At 33.2% G+C, this 16,849-nt stretch overlaps 3 protein-coding genes across 3 annotated transcripts; 2 read left to right on the forward strand and 1 right to left on the reverse strand.

Annotated features, from left to right (window-relative positions):
* Positions 1-718: 718 nt before the first annotated feature.
* LOC133330305 (uncharacterized abhydrolase domain-containing protein DDB_G0269086-like) lies at positions 719-12,293 on the reverse strand. The gene is made up of 4 exons (XM_061538751.1): positions 12,021-12,293; positions 1,599-2,042; positions 819-1,527; positions 719-747 (listed from the first exon to the last, which is right to left on the reverse strand). Exons 1-4 carry the CDS (start codon positions 12,291-12,293, stop codon positions 719-721), a joined length of 1,455 nt encoding a protein of 484 aa, XP_061394735.1.
* Positions 5,747-7,862, forward strand: LOC133330302 (V-type proton ATPase catalytic subunit A). Its single transcript, XM_061538749.1, has 4 exons — positions 5,747-5,843; positions 5,938-6,635; positions 6,701-7,678; positions 7,770-7,862. Exons 1-4 carry the CDS (start codon positions 5,768-5,770, stop codon positions 7,860-7,862), a joined length of 1,845 nt encoding a protein of 614 aa, XP_061394733.1. The 5' UTR covers positions 5,747-5,767.
* Positions 12,294-14,015: 1,722 nt separating the features above from the next.
* LOC133330306 (uncharacterized) lies at positions 14,016-14,678 on the forward strand. The gene is made up of 3 exons (XM_061538752.1): positions 14,016-14,195; positions 14,257-14,452; positions 14,518-14,678. The coding sequence occupies exons 1-3, from the start codon at positions 14,016-14,018 to the stop codon at positions 14,676-14,678; spliced, it is 537 nt and encodes a 178-aa protein (XP_061394736.1).
* Positions 14,679-16,849: the final 2,171 nt, after the last annotated feature.

Here is a 16,849-nt window from a genome sequence, read left to right on the forward strand (position 1 = left end):
TTAGGTAATGGCAGGCCTCAAGAAGACCTCCCCAAAGCCTTATAAAGAAAATAGAAGACCTCCTCCCAATACAGTCTATAGACAATATATTTTATTCTATCTGTTTATCTGTTCGATATATAAACAAACAATAGAAGACGTAAAGGATACCAGAAAACCTCATGGTATTCCATAGCCACTAGAATATCTCACGGTCTCCTATAGACACTAAAAGACCTCATGGTCTTACATAGCCACTAGAATACCTCATGGTCTTCTATAGACACTAGAAGGTCTTCTATAGACACTAGAAGACCTCAATGTCTTCTATAGAAGGTCTCCTAAAACAATAAAAGTCTAGAAAATCTGCTAAACACAATACAAGGCCTTAAGGTTTCCTACAGAGAACTGAAGACATCAACGTCTTCTGTAGAGAAAATACCTTAGGCAAATTGGAGGTCTCAAGAAGACCTCCTCAGAGCCTCCTAAAAAATAGAAAAACTCCTCAATGCTGTCTATCTATTCGATATACTTACATAAATCATTTTCATTTGTTTTAGTAATTGCAGGTGTAGTTGTTGTCGAGGATTCTTCAGCATTATTGTTAACAACGGCAACATCGCTGGACGCTGAATCCTTTTCCAAAGAATTGGCGGAATTGCAATTGTCAGTGACATCAGCAGCACCAACAACAGCATTGGCAACGGCTGTCTCTGTTGTTGCTGAATTTTCCTTAGGATCAGTTGTTGTTGTGGTTGTTGTAGCAGCCTCATTATTTTCATGATTATCCGATGTTGCCGTCTCTTGGGGGGCGGTAGTGGTGGTGGTGGTAGAATTGCTTGTTTGTGATTCAACTACCACAGCGACATCTTCATCCATTTTTTCGACAACATCATTACTCGATGAGGATGAATCAACTTCCATGGGTTCGGGTGTTGTGTCCTTAGATTCAATGAGAACCGTTTCACTGGCTTCAGCGGGGGCGGCCGAAGCAGCTGCAGCAGGTGTTGTTTCCTTTGGTTCCTCAGCACCACCGGCGGCAGCAGTTGGTTTTTCAATCTGTTCATCAACCAATTCCACATCATCTGAACTCATGGGACTATCATTGGAATCGGATTGCAGGACCACCACATCATCCGATTTGGCAGTAGATTCCTCAGCCGCCACCACTTGGGATTGGGTTTCTTCTGTAACGGCTGGCAATGGTGTTGCTGTGTCGGTGACATCTTTAGCAGGTGGTTCTTCCGTTGCAGTTTCTGTGGGTTTGGTGGCTTCTGCCTCAGTAGCTGCCTCCGATGCGGCGGCGGTGACTGTTTCTTCTGCCACATTATCTGCAACGGATTTTTCTTCATCTGTTTTATTTGTTTCTTGTGTTTGAGCCTCGGCAGCGGCAGCAGTAGCATCGGTTTCTGATTTTTCCACCTTCTCCTCCTCCTCGTTCTTTGTTGCCTCTTCAGCTGGGGTTTCTGATTTGTCTTGTTCTTCTGATTCCTTGGTGGCGGCGGCATCTACTACTTCCTCTTGGGGTTTTTTGTTGTCCTCAGATTTCTGTAATAGAAAATTTATAATTATTTTCAATTTATAACAAAGAAAAACAAAGGTGTATCCACACCACCTACCTTCGTCTCTTCGTCTCCCTCTTCCGTTTCCATTTGTTCCTTTTCGGCGGCTTCTTCTTTTTCGACAGCAGCCGCTGCCGCTCTACCTCTTCCTCTACCGCCCTTGGCTGGTGTTTTCTTTTTACTTGGTGTTGGTGCAGCGGCCTTGGTGGTTTCCTGCTCCTCCTCTTCGCCAGCAGCATTATCTGTGGATGTGTCTAATTTACGTCCACGCCCACGTCCACGTGTCGGCGTACTGGCACCACTGGCCGGTGAGGTACGTGCCTTTTTAGCTGGCGGTGGTGTAGCGGCAGCTGCCGCTCTGGTTGGTGTACCACGGGTACTGGAGCGCGTCCTTCGACCACCTTCCATTTCCAATGAGCCACCCATATTTTTTACCAATTCCTCACTTTCAAGGCGGGCACGTTCTACATAGGATAACCGTTTGGAGGGTGTACGTTTGGCCTGTAAAAGGGAGATTAAAAAGAATGAAGGGTGGTTATTAGGAGAGACGAAGGAAAAAATATTTAAGGAGAAGTTCAAGTGAAAATATAAATACTCGCAAAGGTGTTCCATGGGCTCCAAAAAGGGGCAATTATATTTTCTGTAGATAAAATAAATATCTCTGGACCTTCCATAGGGAATATAAGATTTTAAGGTCTTCTAAGGACAATGGAAGACCTCAGAGGTTTCCATATACAATAGAAGATCTCTGGGTCGTCTACAGACAATAGAAGATCTCAGGGTCTTCTGTAGACAACAGAAGACCTCTGGGTCTTCTATGAGCAATAGAAGACATCTGGGGCTTCTATGGGCAATAGAAGTCCTCTGGGTCTTCTATATGGGAAATAGAAGACCTATGGGTTTTATATAGCAAATAGAAGACTTATGGGTCTTCCATAGCAAATAGAAGTCATTTGGGACTTCTATGGCAAATAGAAGACCTTTGGGTCTTCTACATCAATAGAAGACCTATTGCTTTTCTTTAGCAATTAGAAGACCTCTGGGTCTTCTACATCAATAGAAGACCTATGGCTTTTCTATAGCAATTAGAAGACCTCTGGGTCTTCTACAGTCTTTACGCCCAACACACTTTCATTTAGACTCTCCAACTGTCATTGGAAGGTTCATCGAAGAAAAAAACGCGAAATGTCACCAAAATATTGCCACCCATTTTCAAAATAGAGAATTTTAACAGAAGATGGCAACAGAAAGGTAATTGATTTTTTGGTGTTTCTTTCATTCCTCCTTTCGGCCAATTGTGTGTGACAAATCTTAAAAAAAATTGGCGCATGATTTTTCGATGCGCAGAGTGGCATGCACGACTCTCTCGCGACAAAACAAAAACACTTGTCCCCCAATCATCATCATCGTATATATATTCAGGAGATAAATTCTCATATTTCTCTCGCCACTCTCTCTTCCTCTCAAACCGAAGAAAGAACTCTCACAGCGAAAAAATACCTTTTGTGTGAAAAAATTTTTCATTTGAGAACATCAAATCGTATCGAACGGTTCGGTACCCAGAGCACAGCAGAAAAAAATTTAGAAGAAGAAAAATTCTATAATTTTAATTTAGGAAAAAAAGTAAGTAAAATTTTAGTGTTTTGAAAAGAAAATTCCCTGGCAAACATGGATTTAATTGCAAAAAAATGAAAACGATTTTGAAAACCTGAAATTTGTTTATAAAATAAGAATTTATGAAAGAAAGAAAATTGGCAAAATGATTGCCAAAAATCCATTGGAAGAAAAACTCTTGTAATCCATTTAAAAAAAATTGTGTTTTTTGTTGAAAACCCCGAGTGTGAGAATAAAACGAAACAAAAAAAAATATGTTTTGAAAATCTAAAAAATAAACTAATTACAAATCTATTGGTGAAAAATAAGCAGGAGAATGAAAATTCTCATCAATATTTCCTGCAATGTCATAATCCTTTTTTTGTGTTCGATTTCCTCACAAAGTGTGGCTGCCTGGCTTTTTGTTGTAAAGAAGCAGTATAGATTTTCTTCATGGCCTGACATACGACAGACAGAGAGACAAACAGACGACGACTACGAGGAGGAGATGCAAAAAAAAAACTACGACGAATGAAAATACAACAAACAACGACAAGAAAGTAATGAGTGGTGGTTGCTTGTAAATGAAAATGTTTGTTATTGTTGTTGAGGTTTTGTCGTAAGGACAACAACATTGTCCCAAAAACTGAACCGAACAGATTTCATAATAATTTCTGAAGGAAGGAAGAAAGAAAAAAGGAATTAGATTTAAAAAAAATTAAAAAAATAAATAAAAAATTTAAATTGGAAAAAATGTCCTTTAATGTTTAATAATCATTTTACATCGCGTAGGACGGGGCTTAGGTAGTAGTGGGGTACTTCTGATGATGAGGCTGATGGTGGAATTTCATGAATGTGCCAAGGACGGATATTGTGCAATGTTTTCATATTAAAGAAGAAGAAAAAACATTAAAAACCAGTGGCTTCCAAAATGAAAAAAAAATTACAAAACATATAAAAAAAGAATTTCAAAATTTAAATTAAGAACAATTTCTAATAAAAGCAAGTGGTTTCCAAAAAAAAACTCAAACTCAAAGATTTAAATAAAGTTGTTAATGGAAAATTTCTTAAAAATGTCAACTAACACAAAAAGGGATTTGAATATGGAAATAAAAACAACAAAATTTAATATTTTTGAGAAATTTTGCAATGGAAAAATAGTTTTAGAAAAATTCACAAAATTTATCAATTTTTTAAAATGGGTTTATAATATCCCTATTTCAAATTTCGATAAAAAAAATTAATTTTAACATTTAAACAATTTTTAATGAAAATTTTCGCGCAAATGTCAAATTTTGATAGAAATAAAAAATTAATTTCAAAATTTAAACAATTTTTAATGAAAATTTTCGCGCAAATGTCAACTTACATAAAAAGGGATTTGAATAGGGAAATAAAAAATAACAATTTCAAAATCAATATTTTTGAGAAATTTTTTAATGGGAAAATATTTTTAGAAAAATTCACAAAATTTATAAAAAAAAAAAATGAGTTTTTAATGATGTCCCCAATTTCAAATTTTGATAAATTTTCAAAAAAACTCAAAATCTGTGAAAAAAAAAATTATTCAAAATTAAAATTCAGAAAAAATTTTTGGATATTTTTGGCGAAAAAATGAAAAATTCGAATTGAATATTTTGCACAGAGAAATATTTTGTAAAATTTTCTAAAAAAAAAAAAAAAAAAAAAAAAAAAACAAAACTCAAATCTAAAAAAATTTGCTAAAAATTAAAAATTATTTCAAATTTTGAGGTTATGTTTTTTTTCGATTTTTAGTGGTATTGAAAACAAAACTTTTAGGTTTTGTTTTCGGATTTCTATTAAAATTCCGATTTTAACACATTTAAAGCATGTATATCACAAATCTTTAAGAAGGAATCAATTTAAACCATGAAAAACTGAAATTGAAAAACTGAATGTTTAAAAAAAATTTTTGAGGTTGTCAACAAATTTTTTCAAATTTTTAGCTTATATTTTTTCGATATTTTCATTTTTAGAGGTATTGAAAACAATATATGTATGTACACAAAATATATGATCAAAAAGGATGGTTAAAAATTGAAATAGTAGAAAAAAGAATTAAGAATACTGAGGTTATGTTTTGGGAGATTCGAGTTGAAATTTTAAAATTATTAACGCAATTAATATACATATATCTTTATAATCTGGGAAAATATCTCAAAACTAATAAATCTAGACAAAATTGTTGAGATTATGAAATATGTTGAGGTTAATTTTTTTACATTGGAAATAAAAAATTGTTTTTTTTTTTGGTGTATTTATTCACATATAAATTCCATATACTGTTTTGTATTCAATTTGAGGTTGTAATTTGTACTAAAATTTGCGATTATAATTTTACAAATCTATAAAAAAAATAGATCACAATTTCAGGTTATAAATTTTGATTCACAATTTCCATGAAAAAATAATCCTTGCATTTTTTACATTTATACTGAACTTTTCAAAAAAAAAAAAGTCAAAAAAAATCGGTTATGGTTGTTGGACCACAATTTTCCTATAAATAATGCATTATCACATCCACCTATTAGTTTCTCCATTTTACTTTCATAATATATTGTCCTAACATCTTCGTTTTATTCCCCCTTCCTCTTTCAGCACATCCTGCCAAAATGTCGTTGTTGAAACGTTTCGCTGATGAGGAGCGAGAATCCAAATATGGACGAGTATTTGCTGTATCTGGACCAGGTAAAAATCCACCTCACATAACCTATACAACGCAATAATAATTTTCTTTTCTCCCTCTCTCTCTCTCTTCCTACCCCTCTCTTCTGCCTAACAGTCGTTACCGCCGAATGCATGTCCGGTTCGGCTATGTACGAATTGGTACGTGTCGGCTACTATGAACTAGTTGGTGAAATTATTCGTCTCGAGGGTGATATGGCCACCATTCAAGTGTACGAGGAAACTTCCGGTGTTACCGTGGGCGATCCTGTCCTGCGAACAGGTAAACCCTTATCCGTTGAATTGGGTCCCGGTATTATGGGTAGTATTTTTGATGGTATTCAACGTCCGTTGCGTGATATTGGTGAAATGACCAGCTCCATTTATATACCAAAGGGTGTTAATGTCCACGCCCTATCACGTAGCACCGCTTGGGAATTTAGCCCCGTCAATGTCAAGGTAGGATCCCACATCACCGGTGGCGATTTGTATGGTGTTGTCGTTGAAAACACTTTGGTTAAACATCGAATGATGGTTAGTCCACGCAGTAAGGGTACGGTGCGTTATATTGCACCCCCCGGTAACTACACCATGGAAGATGTCGTCTTGGAAACAGAATTTGATGGTGAGGTGACAAAGCACACCATGTTACAGGTGTGGCCAGTGCGTCAACCCAGACCGGTAATTGAGAAATTGCCAGCCAATCATCCATTGTTTACGGGTCAGAGAGTGTTGGATTCGCTGTTCCCCTGTGTCCAGGGTGGTACTACGGCCATTCCTGGTGCTTTTGGTTGTGGTAAAACTGTTATTTCCCAGGTAGGTCAAGGGAAAAGGGAGAGTGGTTCATTAATTTTAATTAATTTTTATTCTTTCTATTTTAGTCCCTCTCCAAATACTCCAACTCCGATGTCATCATCTATGTCGGTTGCGGTGAACGTGGCAATGAAATGTCTGAGGTGTTGAGAGATTTCCCCGAATTGACCTGTGAAATTGATGGTGTGGTGGAGTCCATTATGAAACGTACCGCCTTGGTGGCAAATACCTCCAACATGCCTGTCGCTGCCCGTGAGGCCTCCATTTACACCGGCATCACCTTGTCCGAATATTTCCGTGATATGGGCTACAATGTGGCCATGATGGCTGATTCCACCTCCCGTTGGGCTGAGGCATTGCGTGAAATTTCTGGCCGTCTAGCTGAAATGCCTGCCGATTCTGGCTATCCCGCCTATTTGGGTGCCCGTCTGGCCACTTTCTATGAACGAGCTGGCCGTGTCCGTTGCCTGGGCAACCCAGAACGTGAAGGCTCCGTATCAATTGTAGGTGCTGTCTCACCACCTGGTGGTGATTTCTCCGATCCTGTTACCTCAGCCACTTTGGGTATTGTCCAGGTGTTCTGGGGTCTAGATAAAAAACTGGCCCAACGTAAACATTTCCCCTCCATCAATTGGTTGATTTCCTATTCGAAGTACATGCGAGCTTTGGATGAATACTACGATAAGAATTTCCCCGAATTTGTACCATTGCGAACCAAGGTTAAGGAAATCCTACAGGAGGAAGAAGATTTATCGGAAATTGTCCAGTTGGTTGGTAAGGCCTCGTTGGCTGAGACCGATAAGATAACCTTGGAAGTTGCCAAGCTGCTTAAGGATGATTTCCTGCAACAAAATTCCTATTCACCCTACGATCGTGTGTGTCCATTCTATAAGACAGTGGGTATGCTCAGGAACATGATTGCCTTCTATGAATTGGCACGGCATGCTGTGGAATCGACTGCCCAATCAGATAATAAGGTGACATGGAATACCATACGCGAATCGATGGGTAATATTATGTATCAATTGTCATCGATGAAATTTAAGGTAAGTTGAGAATAGGGAAGAAGCGAGAGAGAGGAGAGGGAGACTGAGAGAGAACAAGTGTCTAACAATTGCAATTGTGTTGTATTTACAGGATCCCGTCAAGGATGGCGAGGCAAAAATAAAGGCCGATTTCGAACAACTGCATGAGGACATGCAACAGGCCTTTAGAAATTTGGAGGATTAAGGGGAAGGATAGATAACCACCCATACCATAACAATATATAGAGAAATTTTAAAGACAAACCTTAGCTAAAACTAATAGCGAAAATAAATACTAAGCAGAAGAAGAAGGAGAAGGAGAATAAGAAAACCAAAAAAACCGAAACCTGAACAATAATTGCAGCTGGCTGGATACACAACAAAAAGGTAAGTTAAAATTGAATTGAATTATAGAAATCAAAAAATGTTGTATTTTTCATAAGTAAAAAATTGTATTTTTTTATATTAAAAAATATTATTTTTTACATTATAATGACATAAAACATATATTCTTTTTTAAATAAAAAAGTATATTTTTTATTTAAAAAAAATATTGTTTTCATATTTTATTTTTTAATAAAAAAAATATTTTTCATATATTCATATATATATTTTTTTTTTTTTTCATTTACAAACAATTTTATATTTTTTGTAATTAAAAACAATTTTGTAATTAAAAAATTTTTAATTTTTTCAAATTATAAAAATTTTTTAAATGTGAATTTCATAAAAAAAATGATTGAACGAATAAAATTCTTCAAAAATTAAAAAACTAAAAACTTTAAAAACTAAGTTTTAGACATTATTGAAATGAAAATTATTGAAATATAATTTTTTATTCGAATAAAAAATAAAAAAAAACATTAAAAGTTTACAAATTGAATTTGAAAATATTTTTTTTTTATTAAATATAAATTGTATTTTAATTTAATTAAATAATTAAAAATATAATAAATATAACAATTATAGGACATTATAAAAGTGATGAAAACATATACAATTTAATTATGTAATTACATATACAAATAAAATAAAAAAATAATTAATTCCCCCAATCATTTTTTCTTTACAGAGATAATGTTACGCATATTCTATAAAACAGCAACAAAAAACCGAACAGATATTATAAAGAACTACATCTTTCTGGAGACAAATTATCTTTTTGAGATTGAAGAGGAAATTTACAAAAAAATTAGAAAAAAAATATTTTCTTCTTTTAAAAAAAGAATATTTACATTGAAATATTCTCTCCTTACAAAAAAAAATAAAATGTTATATGTGTTATTCTATTCTAATTTTATTGTATATTTAATTGATATTGAAAAAAAAAATACGAAAACATTAAGCTCTCATATGTATAATCCATACCGTGTACTACCTATTATAATAATGACTAACTAAAAAAAAACAAACAAATCATTAAAGACAACAACAACAATATACATACGTTTTATTTTTTGGTCGATACACACTATAATGATTAGTTATTATTATTCAGCATTAGCAATCGTTAATAATAAAAAACATGTATCTATCTACATAGAGTGTATGTGACATACATTTCTGACATACATATATTCTCCAAACAAATTTAAACAACAACAATAATAATAATAAAAACAAACATTATGTATATTTAAAAAAGTTACATTGAAACACCTGTTGCATTTTTTTCTTGTAAATAAAAATGAGGGGGAGTAGATAGGTGGAGGTCGGAGGGAACCCAAAAAAAAATTGCTTGCTTTTATAAATTATTTTATATTATTTAAATTCTCACCGATTTCCCCTTCGTTATTTAAAGCTCTCAATTTTTTGACTTTTCAATAGAATTTCATCAAATTGTGCAAATAAAAATGTTATTTTTTTAATAAATGTTTCCTAACAGACTCAAAGTCGTAAACAAGGCTATCAATGCACTTTGCATTGCGCACATATGTCAAATGCATTTTTGCAACAGTGCCATATTTGGCTCTCAATAATGTGCATCCTCATTAATATTCTTTCTCATCATTATTTATTGTTCTCTCTCTCTCTTGTTTTTGTTTTAAGTTTTACAATTGAATTACATCAAATATTTATTAATTACCCTATACATTTTTACAACAGCCTCTAAAAGGCTTACCAAAGGCTGGCTATCAATGCACTTTACATTGCATATATCAAAGCTATTACATGTGGCATCTCTTCTCATCGTTCTCGTGTAAGGTAGGTGTCATTCATTTGAAATATTAACGGCGACTAAATGTTACATATCTTACATACTATCCCTCCTCTCCACTTCCTTTCTCATCTGTATTTGTTGTTCTCTCTCTTGTCTTTTTTAAGTTTTACTATTGAATTACATCAAATTTTTGCTAATAAAATTGTTAATTTCCCTATACATTTTTGCAACAGCCTCTAAAAGGCTTACCAAAGGCTGGCTATCAATGCACATTTAATTGCATATGTCAAATACATTACATGTGGCATCTCTTCTCATCGCTCTTGTGTAAGGTAGGTGTCATTCATTTTAAATAATAACGGCGGCTAAATGTTACATCTCTTGTTTACTATCCCTCCTCTCCTCCCCACAACCAAAAACAACCAACAACCATGTGAGACAACGTTTCATTTCAGCCCAACTAACGAAGTAGAAGAGAAACACAACAAAAAACACGAGCGCAACATATAAAAACAAAGTACAGCAAACACAAAACACATAGGAAAAAAGAAACGCACGCACACACAAACACACACACGCCATAATACAATGGAAAACAAATCTAACCAATGAAACAAGAATTGGAACAAAACAACGAAATAAAAACAAATAACATTTGAAAGAAAAAAAAATGGGATGACTGATAACGACGTCGTCAACAGCAATGATGTTAGCGGCGGCAGCATAATAAAAACAACATTGAGGAGAACACAAAGCGTGGTTTTATATTTGTCGGGATCGGGATCGGTGTTGAGAGTTTCTCTCTCTTGAGAGAGTAATTAGAGTTGCGCTATTTTTAATTTTGTAACAAGCGTACTTTTTGTTCACAAGACGTACGAATTGACATAAACGTACCAAAACAAAAATTTGATTTTTTTTATTATTCGTGAATACATTTACGCTTAAATTATAACATATGTTATTTATGCAAATAACTGGTATAAATATTGGCCAATATTTCTCGATAATAATGATTTATTATCATTTGAAGTAGAATTTTATGTACCTTTTCGTACTTTTTTTGTTCCTACCTGTGGTAATGTTTTCCAACACAATTCACAATTTACCACTGAGAGAGAGAGAAACTCTCAACACCGATCCCGATCCCGACAAATATAAAACCACGCAAAAGGGAAAAAATATGTGAAACACACATACACATGCTAGCGCGTGCATGCATACATGAATACAACAAAACAAAATCAAACACATTTGGTTTGGCTGGCCGGCAACGGCTAATCGAACAAAATAATTGTAAATATAATGTCGTACAAACACACAAACCACCAATAAACCAGAAACATGAACAAAATCAAGAAAGAACCAAAATAACAGCAAAAAAATACAGTCACGATGGAAGATGGCTAAATGTGTGTGGTAGCGGTGCTAGAGGTGGCGGGTGTTTTAATATATACAGATGTGAATGACTGACTGCCATGAAATAGGGTAGTCGAATGTATTAGTAACATGTTACATGCGGACGAGAAACAGACAAGACCACAAGCAAAGATTAATGTAAATCTCTCATAAAAATGAAATAGCTAAAACAAAAAAGAATGGAAAAGCGTGCAACATTTACCAGTAGCGATGCCATTATGGCAATCAATTACAACAATGGGTTGGCGCATTTTATTGTAAAATATGTTGTTTGAAAACATTTTTGTTATGCACTTGCCATTTTTATTGTTGCTAATCTCTATTGTGATGACAAAATGTAATGAAATTCATTGCATGCTTTCATTTCCAGAGTGTTCCATTCTCTAAGGAAAGGTAGAAAAAACACGCGGGAAAAATTCTGTCAACAGCAACAGCGCTGGAGCTGCTCATGAGAGCTTCATTAATCTCTCAGTAAATCGCTGTTTTTGTTTTATTTCTACTTCGTGTACTAATCACCACAATCTCCCGAATATAATAAAAGCAATATTTAAACAAAATCAAAAGAAGAAAAAAAAAAACAAGTAACACGAGTAAATGACGAGTCTATAACAGAAACGAGGTAAGCTTTATCGCGCAACCTTGTTAATTGGACAATACGACGACGACGAATCATTTATATGCGCTTTGTCGTTTTTGTACTTATCGAACTGAAGAAAACATACACACAAATGACCGAAGAGGAGAATGTCAACAACAAATATACAAACAAACACAACTGGCACTTACGGGTGTCTTTTTGTTCTCCACTACGGGTGACGATGAAGATGATGACTCGGCCGGTTTTGCTGAAGATTCCACATCAGCATCTGGTGTTTTGGTAGTAGCATCCTCCTTCTCCACCACCTCCTTTGTGGTGGTGTCACTTTGAGCGGGAGTCTCATCGGCAGCTTCAACTTGTTTTGTAACTTCGCTGGTCGCCTCAGTCGACTGCGCTGCAGCTTCTGTTGATGGCGCGCTATTTTGCTGTTGTTCATCGATATTTTCAACAACTTCAGACATGTTTTCTTATTTTGGTTTTGTTTCTCTCTTTTTTATTACAATTTGTTGATTTAAATGCTTTGTAGTTTTGTTTCTTCTTTTTTTCCTATATATTTTTACTTGCCAAAGCACACTCTACTCTACAACACACTTCTGCTTTTGATATTCACGCGAGAAATGAACAAAATCGTAGGTAGTTTGATTGTATTGAAACAACTTCTACTCATACACAAACACAACTACAGCAGGCACGGAATATTCCTTTTCTTTTTTTATTTGCTAGTTCACACTTTTGTTTCACCCGTCGTTATGGAACACGTAGTTTATTTGTATCAATAAACAAAAATACGTATGTGCTTGGTAAAATATTTAAACGAAAATATATTCAATAAAAAAACTCTCTAATTTCGTATAGAAGAGTTAATGCACAACAGCCGATAAAACGCCAACTAAAAGTGTTAATGCTAAACTGTCGGGTAGTAGTCGGTAAATTTAAAGTAATCGATGATGACACAATACCAATTACGAGTTATTTTTTGTGGTTGTTTGTGTTATCGATTACTTATTATTTGATGGTAGATGGCACATGGCAACACATCAAATTGTTTCATAAAACGAGTATATGCTAAACTAAGAGTAATTAGAGTTGTGCTATTTCTAATATTGTAACAAGCATACTTTTTGTTCAAAAAAGGTGCGAATTGACATAAAAATAGATTTTTTATTATTCGTGAATACATTTACGCTTAAATTATAACATATATTTATAAATATTTCAATAAATAAAATAAAATAAAAATATATTATTTATCCAAATAACTGGTATAAATATTGGCCAATATTTCTCGATAATTATGATTTATTATCATTTGAAGTAAAATTTTAGGTACCTTTTCGTAGATCAGCTGATGTTTGTTAGTATACATACAAATTTACTAACTTGCGCCAAGAATATTAGTTTGCAATGTGAAAATAAAAAGAAAAATTACAACAATGGAAATGTTTTTGCAATACTGTGAAAAGTTAAAAATCATCTAAAAACACAAAAATTCTATAAATAATGTTTATTTTTCTTTGATCTTTCATTTCTGTATTTGGAAACTTTTAAATTTTAGAAACAAACAACATTTGAAAGCAATTGTAAATTTTGGTACTTTGTGAGAGAGAGTTGTATTTTTTTTCGTACAAAAACCGCGTTGCAGTAGTATCATGATTTCGACCATGATCAATAAAGAACTTTTGAAATATTTTCAACTAATATAATTTTTGTGGAACGTGTTTAAATTAGGTAGGTTCATTTCATTCTAATTCACTTACTTCCTTTTGAAACATTATCATCCATCCAAGTCAAGGTGTATTTAATAAGGTAGCCGCATCGACCCAGCTGTTGGTGCAAATAAATGTCTAAAATGTTGTTGTAATGTTGAATCAAAAAATTAAAAAAACAAACTTATAAATGAAAATCTCCGAATTTCGAAGAGATTGTTTGGCTATATCTTCATTAACATTTTCTACCAGAATTTGTGTAAAAAAATCTTGTCAATCTGTTTGTTTTGACAAAATATTTTTGACATATCAAAATACAACAACCGAAGTTTGTTGTAGAAATTCGCCGATGCGGCTACCTTGTATATCTACCTTTATAATAGGCCAAACCACAGGCTGATAATTATTTGGCGCAAACATACCCATATAATAATACGCAGAGCATCTTTAAACAATAAAAACAAATATTTTGCAAAAATGGAAACAGGATTCGATGTTGGTGAAGTTGCAGGTCACCGTAATGAAATTATAACATATATACTCAACGGCATATCATGTAAGCTTCCCATGAAGGAGAAGGACATGTGTACGGCTCTTAATATCAAAGGGAAAATGTTTAGCATGGCCTTTCAGCAGGCGAAATTAGTTTTACAAGAGGTAAACACGAAATTTTGAAATGCAAATTTGTATTTTTTTAAATGGTATTTATATATTGCAGACTTATGGAATTTGCCTGGCCGAGGTACCTGACACCAAGAGTGGAAAAGCCCTTATATGCTATAATGAAGATACGGCTAAATGCCAGCTATTATATGATGAAGAACAACTGCAACAATTGACGTTGTTATTTATTGTTCTATCATATTTATTTATGCGCGGTTCCGATTCCCCAGATAAACACAATACAACTGAAGGTATGTAGATACATGGGAATTTTAAGTTATATTTTTATTAATTCATTTTTTTCTTTGTTTCATAGAGGACTTGATCAATTTTCTTAGTGGTTTGCGTATTTCATTTGATTGCTGCCATGAATATTTTGGAGCAAATGTTAAAAAACTGTTAACTGAGACTTTTGTCAAACAGCTCTATTTGAAAAGAGATAAAGTTATATCCGATATGGATGCCGAAACTAATTAAGAGAAATCAAATTTTCCAATATATTTTTTGATGTTCATGTTGTATTTGTAGATTTTTCTATAGCTGGGGTCGTAGAGCTCACATTGAATTCGACAAGAAGCTGGTTTTTGAATCCACAGCAAAGGTAGTTACATATTTTTGTATTTCTCATTTAATTTGAATTGTTTTTTAGATTCTCAAGAAGCCCCCTACTGTATTTGTGGCAAAATACAATGAAATCTATGGCGAAGATGAAAATCGTATGCAACAATAAATTATTTTTTGGTTTTGTCAGTAATTTATTAATTAATTAAAGCTATTTTTATATAAATAAAAAAAACTGAAAAGTAAAAATTAGTTGAATACCACAAACAAGTTATTCCCTCCTACGGAATATAGTTCTCTCATTCCATATAATCCGATGGCAACATAAGTTCCTTATAGAATTTGATAACCATTTGTGATATTTTTATGTTTGTCCCTGTGGCTGACACTATTTCTGGTTAACCTACATCCTTGAAACTTATTAGAAAATATAAAGCACCATATTGATTAGTTTTTCCGCTTTAATTCTCTTATAAAAACTACACTCCTTCAAGGCGGCCGATGATACTTCCTTTTGACCAACCAATGAACCTTAAGACGCTGGGATATGGCTTTCATCTTTCGTGTGGATTTACGTCCACTTTCGTATGTATTTTCATATATCCAAGTATTTTGCGATTCAGGCCAACCTTTCCATTTCAGCAAATATTTAATCCAACCCTTTCGTATACGCCGGCACAAATATTTTCGACAACAAATTCTTTTTTTATCCAAAATAATTTCTATAAATAGAATGAATTTTTGCAGTTTCTGGAACATAGTCCCAATTTAGATTAGGCGAGTTTCCTTGCGGCAAGTCTTTGACTGTAGGAGAGAGGGGCAAGGGGAATAGAAATGGAAAAAAAAATGCTCGTACCGACAATTTTCTGGCAATTCGTTTTGTGTATTTCGTATTTGTTGACATTTTATATTTATTTAAATGTGAAAAACTATTGACATCAAATGAAAAAAGAAATATTTTTGAAACCGAATTGCCTTGTATAGACGCATGAAGCAAGTTCAAAAGGGAACGATAATAATTGCCGCAAGTAAACTCGCCTAATATTAATTAGGACATAATATATATTCGTCGGAGACTATCGATGTTCAAAATTTCGCATATAATATACTATGTCTACGTTTGGATAGAACGTTCATATAAAATATATATTTAATTACTTTGCAATTCATGTGGCCAAATTTAAAGTTAATTAATTACAAAGATTCAACTTTATTTCCATGTTCTAACATTGCCCCATATTAGGTTTCCGCCAAATGTTTGGTATTTTCATGGTACTAAGTGCAATTTACAATGAAAATAACTGTTATTATTATAAAAACACATATTTAGATTAGAATTAACTTAGAAATAATATTAAAAATTCTATAAATAAAGAGCTTTTGAAATATTTTCAACTAATATAAGTTTTTATTTGCTGTAATTTCTTACAATATTTAATAAAATATATATAATCAATAGCAATTCTTTTTCCTACCGGGTCATTTGTTTTTTTTTTTAAATTGTTCTCTTTTATTCGTTCCTTGCAAATACAACACTGTATGGTTCTACAAGTGGCTTCTAAATTGATGCTGTATGACAAGTGTAAAAATTACACATAATTGAAAATTCACAATTATTTTAACTATTTATTATTAACATTTTAATAAAACTTCAAATAAAAAAATATTTTTTTATAAACAACAAAAATTCTTAGTTGTATAAGAATAGATTATAAATGTAAATCAAGCAAATAAACCCTGATTTAGTCTTTAATCATGATTAAATATTATATGTAAATCCGTTTTTATTTTACTTAATTTAAAAACATTTGAAAGAAAATCATTTTTACATTACTAAACAATAACGGTTTCCCTTAACAATACGAGCGGAACGTTTTTGAATTAGGTAGGTTCATTTCAGTTAATTTATGCGTTCACTGTCATTCTCAATGAGGTCAATTTCATTCTTGTTGTGTTTTTATGGAACGTTTTTACATTAGGTAGGTTAATTTCATTATTGGTTTTTTCATCTTGGTTCTGTGGAACGTGTTTAAATTAGGTAGGTTCATTTTATTCTAGTTCACTCACTTCCTTTTGAACCATTATCA

This window comes from Musca vetustissima, unplaced genomic scaffold, assembly GCF_032173495.1.
Source record: "Musca vetustissima isolate MV318-11 ecotype Yass unplaced genomic scaffold, APGP_CSIRO_Mvet_v1 utg249035, whole genome shotgun sequence".
Classification (NCBI taxonomy): Eukaryota; Metazoa; Arthropoda; class Insecta; order Diptera; family Muscidae; genus Musca; species Musca vetustissima.

Bases quoted from the DNA above. Each gene is read 5' to 3' on its own strand.
- LOC133330305 (XM_061538751.1), bottom strand. From the start codon at position 12,293: ATGTCTGAAGTTGTTGAAAATATCGATGAACAACAGCAAAATAGCGCG. The intron at 2,043-12,020 runs GTAAGTGCCAGT...TCCCTTTTACAG, and splicing joins TGGAGAACAAAAAGACACCC to GCCAAACGTACACCCTCCAA. The intron at 748-818 runs GCAATTCTACCA...GAAAATAATGAG, and splicing joins GGTAGTTGAATCACAAACAA to GCTGCTACAACAACCACAAC.
- LOC133330306 (XM_061538752.1), top strand. From the start codon at position 14,016: ATGGAAACAGGATTCGATGTTGGTGAAGTTGCAGGTCACCGTAATGAA. The intron at 14,196-14,256 runs GTAAACACGAAA...TATATATTGCAG, and splicing joins CGAAATTAGTTTTACAAGAG to ACTTATGGAATTTGCCTGGC. The intron at 14,453-14,517 runs GTATGTAGATAC...TTTGTTTCATAG, and splicing joins TAAACACAATACAACTGAAG to AGGACTTGATCAATTTTCTT.
- LOC133330302 (XM_061538749.1), top strand. From the start codon at position 5,768: ATGTCGTTGTTGAAACGTTTCGCTGATGAGGAGCGAGAATCCAAATAT. The intron at 5,844-5,937 runs GTAAAAATCCAC...TCTGCCTAACAG, and splicing joins ATTTGCTGTATCTGGACCAG to TCGTTACCGCCGAATGCATG. The intron at 7,679-7,769 runs GTAAGTTGAGAA...TTGTATTTACAG, and splicing joins TGTCATCGATGAAATTTAAG to GATCCCGTCAAGGATGGCGA.